This window comes from Apostichopus japonicus, chromosome 5 (assembly GCF_037975245.1).
Source record: "Apostichopus japonicus isolate 1M-3 chromosome 5, ASM3797524v1, whole genome shotgun sequence".
NCBI lineage: Eukaryota > Metazoa > Echinodermata > Holothuroidea > Aspidochirotida > Stichopodidae > Apostichopus > Apostichopus japonicus.
In genome coordinates, this window is record NC_092565.1 from 22,598,523 (window position 1) to 22,607,266 (window position 8,744).

Below are 8,744 nucleotides of genomic sequence, written 5' to 3' on the forward strand. Positions count from 1 at the left end.
GCAAACCTTTACTGTAAAGTAGTTCACTGACAGACAGTCAAGCACAAAACATTACTTTTTCAACCACAAGAAAGGCACTTTTCCAAGTGTACTGTACTTAAAAATAGAAACCCTCGGTCATGAATACTGATAATGCATAGATGGTTTTAATATTATGATATGGAAAAATGAAAAATATCTCAGTTTGAACTTTAATGCACTACTAAATTTTGGTTTATTTTCAAGTAATAACTTTAGCATATAAGTTGGTCAGTTCAAATGTATATAATAGTTGTATAAAAAGTATATTTTCTTCCGCTTGTATAACCTCACATTAGCCTAATGATAATGGCAAATTCAGCCTTCAGCTCTATATATAAGCAAATTATGCATGTTTTTTTTCTTTTTAAATTTTGTTGTTGTGTAAATACAGTGTCCTTAAAAAGTTTGGTTGTAATTTCGTTGACCGTATGACTTTTTTACAGATAGTTTACTGTATTTTATTTGAGATGGAGAAATAATAAAGAAGAAAGATGGGGGTGTGGGGAGGGGAGGGGTGGGGGGAGAGTATTTTCTTAAACTTTTCTTCACATACTGTGCTTTAAAGCCTGACAAGTTAAACGTCACCCTACAGCTATACATTTGCAAATAAATATAGGTGAGGCTTGTAATAGATACAGTACATCTGCTTTTGAAAAGATTTCTAGGCCTCGGCTAAGGGGAAGATATTTGTTTTTCGAGGTGTTTGAACGCGTACATCCGTTGCGGCATTAATACAACATATATGCTAACGATCTATCACGAGAGAATCCCGACTGTGTTTGCTTGCGAGATCTGCTCAGACAGAACCATCGGCAGTCACTCATCGCCTATCACTGCAGGTCTCACATATTTCAGGCTCTAGTATAAACTACATCTTGTCTTACCTTCTTTTTTTTTCTTTCCCCTCCTCTGCAGGTTAATTTATGTTTCCAACGGATAGCTGCCGAAATTCTGGGGATCAAACTGAGCAAGTCAGAGCTGGAGCAAGCTAGTGTATCCTTGATTTATAACTACCTTGAAAGGGGGAATCCATTACATCAGGCATCAAAAACATTCCTTGCCCGTAAATGGCCCCCTTAAAACTAAAGATTAATCTTTGGTTAAACCTAAAAGATAAAGAAAGAGAGGGAAAAAGGGCGGAACCAAAAGCAAACAATCTTTTTCCTTGTCACTGCGTTTGTTTTTTAGTCTTTACCCTGCAAGTGTATGAGCAGTAATACAATCCTTCAAATTAAATTAATATTTTGTACAAATCGCTCTTGAAGGTTTCAGAAATTGAACTGATATTTTTTATGGTACCAAAATGCATTATACAAGTTACATTATATTGCAGACATCTTTACAAACTGCTGTTTTGATAATCAGAAATATTGTTCATGCTCTTGCCTCAGAACAAACATAACGTATGAGGTTTTGACCCTGTAAGACCAAATAATATTAGTACTTTAGAACAATAAAAGAACCTCCCAACTGGTCTGAACAGGAACTAATGATGTAAGAAGAAAACAAAACCCCAAAGAAAGTCAACAAAAGCTACCAGTTTACTAGACTTGGTAGATAAAGTAGTGCAACAGTAGTGAGTAGACAGGTAGTCATTGCATGATAAGCTAATGAACAATTCAATGTATCATTATTGTATTACTTGTCACGGTTTAATCTGCAAAAAATTTAAACATTCTTTTTGATATTTTGGAAACGTTTGACCCTAACTCAGATTATCACAGAGAGTGGTCAAGGCAGAAGTTGCCAATTACAGTGGAACGGAGTCTGCTGTACCGAGGCCGACATCATCACACACAAAGAGCGCCCTCTGTGCGACAATGTGAGGCTCTGAATGGCTGTGACATACATTAATGACGCCTCACCGACACTGCATACCGAACTTGTGTGCACTTCTCAGAGAGAGAGAACACACAGAGTGAATGAGCTAATATCAAGCACAGCAATGTTACTCAATCCATGGTATTACATGCTGTAGGCTTTTGAAGCATCAAGAAGGTACCTTTATACAGAAGGTTGCCACTTAACAGTGAAGAAGGTTTATGTAGTATTGTGTGGACTGGCTGTCAGTAGAGGTGGGGGGGGGGGGAAGCAGAGGGGGAGGGAGGATGGTGTGTGATGATGGAGATCCATGTTTAGTTACGTTTGAAGAACCAAGAAGCTACATTCTTACAGAAGATTGCCACTTAACAGTGAAGAAGGTTTATATAGTATTGTGTGGACTGGCTGTCAGAAGAGGTAGGGGAAGGGGGGCAGGCAGAGGGGGGAGGGAGGATGGTGTGTGATGATGGGGATCCATGTGTAATTACGTTTGAAGAACCAAGAAGCTACATTCTTACAGAAGATTGCCACTTAACAGTGAAGAAGGTTAATATAGTATTGTGTGGACTGGCTGTCATAATAGGTAGGGGAAGGGGGGCAGGCAGAGAGGGGAGGGAGGATGGTGTGTGATGATGGAGATCCATGTTTAGTATTGTTTGTCAGTAGTTGCAAAACTTACAGTATGTCTGGAGACAACAGATTTGTTAAACTTTGTATATTCAAAGCCGGAGAAAGTTTGGATGTGCTACTTTCAATGTGTAGAAATTTACAGAAGTGTTCTGTGTTATATTATTTTATATAGAACTGAGTGTGCACACATGAATTGAGGCCTTAGGACAAGCTGGTCAGTGCAGTCAACTTAGGTCATACAAAGATTAATATGAACTCAGAAGGAGGAAAAGTGTTAAGTGTCTCAATTTCTCATGGCTACATGCTACTAGGGGGATAAGCTGACAACAAGGAAGGGGGGAGGGGGTGGTTCATTAGTGATGCAAATACTAAAATTCCACCATCTCAATCCTATATGTTTTGTTGTTTGTAGGTGTAGCAAACCTAAATTGGAGGAGACGGATCATAATTGGGGGATAGGATGTATTTGACATCCTCCCCCCCATCCCCTCCTCACCCAAAGGCAGTAGGGACTCTCTCAGATGCAACTTGTAAGGGTGTTGATAGAAGATCTAGTACTGTAGGTTATACCTACTGTACCATCTACGACTAAGCGAGACTAGATGTCAAAAATAATAATAGCCAGCCGAGTGAAACACACCTTCCTACTTTTTGTCTGAATTGTGACTGCTTTTCTCATTTTAATATTGCTTTCCTTTCTCTTTCGTTCAATACTACCTGCTCTCAGTGCCAACAATGGAACAATCTTGCTGTAACTTATTAAATATGCACCTCAAACTCTCATGGGGGAGGGGTGGTGGTTTCAAACGTTAATTTTCCGGTTCGACACCTCTGCGTGATCAAATGCAGAATCTCGCCAGATTTGAGGGACTGTATTATAGTATGTTTGATAGCCAGGGGGAGCAGCAAATGTTGTCACATTGAAGTAACTTGAGCATCTCCTGAAAATGCTGCCAATATTAAAACAATATGACAAGTATATATCATGCAAATGGAATGGACATTCTGTTTACTACATAACAGAGAGCTATCTTATGGGTAGCATGGGATTTCTCTTTCAGAGGTAAGAGGTGTGACAGAATTTTTATTAAAGAAACAGGGTTCCCACAGGTACTTGAAAAAATTTGAAAGTCCTTGATAGTCCTTGAAAAGTACTTTAATTCTGATATTTTCCAAGAAGTCCTTGAAAGATGAAATTCAAAGAAAAAAGTCCTTGAATTACATTATTATGTCATATATGTTGGGATTGTCCAAGGCTATGGCAGTCTTCCAGTTTAGTTAGTTAGTTCTGCACTGTTCTGAACTATGATTTCTCCTTCTTTGGAGAGGACCTATTCCTTTTGTGGTGATTCCATCATATTGGAGACCTACATGTTTATGTATCTGTAGTCTCTTGTAATGCGCATCAACCTGCTAAAGAACTGGAAGTATGGAATGGGGTGGGGGGGGGGGAGTAGTGTTCCTTGCCTCCAGAGCTATTATGGGCACCTAACAGCTACAGGGGAGTTTATATCCACAGATCATGATCTTGTACAAGGAGGAGAAGAAACAATAATGATAAATCAGCTGAAATTACAGGAAAATGTTTCAAAAAAAGTAATTTGTAAACTTTGTCTACAGTCCACATGTTACCACTCATTTTGGTATTTATTAGGAGAGTCATGTGAAGATGTGAAGTAGGGGAAATTGAATGGGGAGGTGGAGGGGGGGGGGAAGAATTGGGGGATTAGGGGTTAGGTAGACTGTTGAAAATTGGGGAGTGGTTGAGAGATGACCCTTAACTTGATTTCTGTTCTTGCAGTGATTATTGTTTTTGTATTAACTACTTAATGTACCTGGGTGAACAGTAATTTGTATAAATGACTGACTTATACATGAAGTGCAGTCAAATTCTTTTTTTGCCAGTGAACTTCTAGACAGAGTGGTAATAAATATATTGGCCTCCTAACGGACTGTTTGGTATGTAAAGTGCACTCATTAATCCTCCACAATATGAAATGAATACTAAGAGGATACTAATACTAAATAATCAAACCCTTGGCCATAATTTCAGTTTTGAAAATATTCTCCCAAGTTTTGGCCCTAACCACAGGCAAGTGGCAAACTTGAATTGGTTTTTACTCTTCATAGGTGTTTGTTGGTTTTTTTTGTTTTACTCAAGAGTGAGAAAAAAAAATGCTGAGAAATGCTGCAAGAATTTTCTAAATGCTTCCTTTTTCTGTTGCTCTATGTATTCATATAAAGGTAGTGTCACAGAAGGTCACACAAGGTATTAATATTTGCAGAAATTGGAGGTCCAGAAAGGGGAATGAAAGGTTTAATTAACCTCACAATATGCAAATTATCTTCTGATAGCTTTAAGGCTTTTTTTTTCTTTTGGTCTGGTTTTCTTGGCCTCCGTCATATGAAAATAGACTATTATAAAATGGAGGAACCGTTCGATGAACTCATCAACCTGGGGAAGGACCTTTCTACCTCTTAAATAAGGGCATGGTACTATTTTTTTGAGGGTCATAAAAAATGGCCTGTTGACTGTTCTAGTGATTACTTCTTATGCAGACCGTCGGCAGTTTAGTTTCTTGTTCCAGATCATTTAAGACTTCACACCAGATGGTCTTTACTTGCCAAATATGATATGGTAGGGGCACAGTGGCAGTGGTTCATGTACAGTAGGACACAGTGGCAGTGGTTACTTACAGTAGGGACACAGTGGCAGTGGTTTATTCATGTACAGTAGGACACAGTGGCAGTGGTTACTTACAGTAGGGACACAGTGGCAGTGGTTACGTACAGTAGGGACACAGTGGCAGTGGTTCATGTACATAAAGCAGGGACACAGTAACAGTGGTTCATGTACATTAAGTAGGGACACAGTGGCAGTGGTTCATGTACATACAGTAGGGACACAGTGGCAGTGGTTACGCACAGTAGGGACACAGTGGTTCATGTTCTTAGAGTAAGTGCACATTGAGTGACCATTAATTGACATTTTCTAGCATATTTTGGGTAAATACCAACGACCTATCAGATCATCCATCAAGTACAATATGTGTTGTTCCCCAATTATTGTTATTAAATTGTTGTTGTTCGTTTGTTTATGTGTTGACCTTATTATCACGGTTAGAAATACATGTAAGGGTTAAAGGACAAAGGAAATGAAAGTTTCATGAACCAAATTAATTCCTTTGTCCTTTCTACTACATAATTATTTCCTTCCCAAACAAGAACCTTGCTTATGAATATTTGCAAGGGAAGATGTGGATAATGGATGATATGTTTCACCAAAATTGCCACAACTAGGCTTAAAGGCATTGAAGACTCGCCCCAAACCGCGTGCGGCCATCTGAAAAAGTTAACTTTCTGTTGCTTGCAAGTGACGTTTTGTTCGTGTCGCTTCAAAATGCAGACAGTAATGAAACGTGATACCTTAATTGTTATCTTTAGCTGGACCTGAGATGTCCATCGCTGTATCGTTTGTACACTGTGCTGTGGGTATTGGCCGCAGCTGTATGTACTGACTGTAGTGTCTAATTACCGACGGTAGCAAGCTGTGTGTGTATTTTCTGGGATCGATGGTGGTGTTTAACACTTCTGTTATACCCCATTTGAAACTAGGTCAAATTACCGGCATTAGACGTTTCTTTTTGCGCGAGTCTTCGCACCCTTTAACTGTAAGGATATATACCGTGGATAGTGCACAAAAGAACACACTCCCTACACATATATCCTTTCACAAAGAAGAACCATTCTTATGGATATATCCTTGAGAGGATCTGGATATTTGGGTGATGAGTTTGTGTATTTTTGTGATATGAATATCCATAGCAAATCAGCAAAGTTCCATCAGTAAAAGGCCTTATTATCATAGAAGTTGTCACTTAATCGTATATCAAAGAAATTTCCATTAGGTTCCAAAGTATCACAAACCATCCCAACCTTGAATTAAATACTGACTGAATATGTAACTTTGTTTTACACCTCAAGATTGATGAAACAGACGATTTTGTTTTCTACATCGATGTTAAACTTTAAATGAAATATATATATCCTACACCCACCTTGTTGAAGTATTCTGCCTGATTGAAACTGTTTGAAAAAAATGGTTTCAACATAAACATTGATCCAAAAGTGGTTGAAATAATAATTTATTAAATGTACATTTTATTTTCTTCCATTTTTATGTTTACCAAAGATTTTGCCTCAAACAAAATGCTTTCACAAATTTCACTGCTTCTCATCAAAATTGTTGTTATATTTTTTCGTTTTCTTTACTCAATGACTAAATTTTGAAGGCTTTTTCAGTTCACCAGTGGTCAGCGTATGTTTAATATATGGAAAAGGGAAGGAATGGGCATTAAAGAATAAACTTCAGCTTACACAAGATATAAAGTTAATACATTGTTCCTTATTCCTTCAAAAAATCGTCACTCCCTGGTTTAGATCAGTCTTTTCTTTTTTCACTGCTTTCCTGGAAATAATTTCTTAGGAAATAAGTTTAATACATTTGTATTGAATATTTTAAAAATGAACTTTTTCCATAATTCAAGTCAATACAGTGATATTTCTACACACAGCCGGCTTGTTAAGTAAATTCCTTTTATTTGTATTTTGCGTTTTTATACCAAACATTTACAGCACCTTGGTGAAGCAATTCTTCAAATTCTGAATTTGCAGCAAGTTACAAAATACCTTGAAAATTTGTACAAATGTTAAAATCTTAATAAAACCTTATTTCTTATTCGTGGGTGTTATGATCCGCTCTTCAATTTCAATGATACTTTAATGTATCAGAGTTCAGGGTAGCTTAGCAGAAAAGAGAGATTACTGTAATACTGTCAAAGGATGACCTCAGACAGAATATAAGTCATGATATGTGATTTTCTTTGAACCAAAGAGCAATTTTTTAAGCATTAAGTAAATGTTTATGTCCATGTTTTCTCCAATACAGTATGTAAAATGTCTGCATAGTTAATATAAAAATTCTTTGTCCAGGCCATATTTGTTGATAGATTGTTTCCAAATGTCTAAAAGACTTTATCTGAGAACATTTTGTGAAGCTCATTATCAATTATGGAGGCACTGGATCGGTTAAACCCTTGTCATGCATTTGTATGTTACTTGCAATAACAAAGTCTAGTTTGTTATTTACGAGTACTATTACAAGTTCTATTGCGAAAAACTGACTTTGATGATCTGTATAACTAAGACCACTTAGATAATCTGTGTGCTGAACTAAGTCATTAAGACCACTTGGATAATCTGTGTGCTGAACTAAGTTATTAAGACCACTTTGATAAACTGTGTGCTGAACTTAGTTACTCAGACCACTTTGATAATCTGTGTGATGTAAGTTTAATCAGACCACTTTGATCATCTATTTGCTGAACTTAGTCTCTAAAACCACTGTGGATATTCATTTTGCTAAACTTAGTCACTCAGACCACTGGGAATGGTCTATGAACTCTTGTTTTTGTCACTCGGATTACTGTAAATGTCTTTGATGTTGAAAATGGAAATTTCTCAAAACTAACTATAGCATTTAATTGCAAATTTAACACATACTTTTTCACAAAAGTCACCACTCCTTTGTTGCACATATTTTGCTCTAGTATGTGTCTTTTTGGTTAAAATATACTGGATAAATGAGATCAAATTTTTAATCACATTTCATTTTATTTATTGATTTGTAAATATCTTTTCATGTAGATGCTGAATGTTATCTTTTCTATATTAAATAAATGATGTTGTCTGATACATGTCAATGTGTCTCAATTCTTCTTTGCGGTTACAAGCGTGTCAGGGTAGACATTTCTTCATTGGAAGAAAAAGTATGTTTTTATAAAAATCATGCTATTTTTGGACATTTTCTTAAAACTTAATATAAATAATATATGTTTTGTTTCAGACTTACAATAAAAAATATATTTTGTGTATCTATTTTGTACACATAATTCATTTGAAATCTTGAGTGGAGATATGTTACAAGTATATACAACGAGTCACAACGCAGCAATCAAACTAAGAAAATGGCTTTGCTAAGGTTAAACATTGAGGTAAATGTAATTGTTTAAATCTCACAACTCTATGAGAAAGGGTGACAGCTATGGTTTAGACCAGGGGTTCCCTAAATGTGGTTCATGAACCCCCAGGGGGTGCGTGAGTCCAACCCAGTTTCTGAAAGTCAAAACTAGAGTACTTTTGTTGAACTAAAATCTGATATATCATATAATTTAGTAAAATACAAAACTTGTACCTATAAACTCTTTTCGCGT

At 36.7% G+C, this 8,744-nt stretch overlaps 1 protein-coding gene across 1 annotated transcript in view; it reads left to right on the plus strand.

Moving 5' to 3' along the window:
• Positions 1-8,226, plus strand: part of LOC139968074 (ras-related protein Rab-28-like) — a 35,941-nt gene extending 27,715 nt beyond the window's left edge. Inside the window, exons 6-7 of the mRNA XM_071972418.1 lie at positions 937-1,014; positions 1,746-8,226. Of these exons, the coding sequence (XP_071828519.1) occupies positions 937-1,014; positions 1,746-1,847 (180 nt within the window). The 3' untranslated portion in view covers positions 1,848-8,226. The remainder of the gene's footprint in view (positions 1-936; positions 1,015-1,745) is intronic.
• Positions 8,227-8,744: the final 518 nt, after the last annotated feature.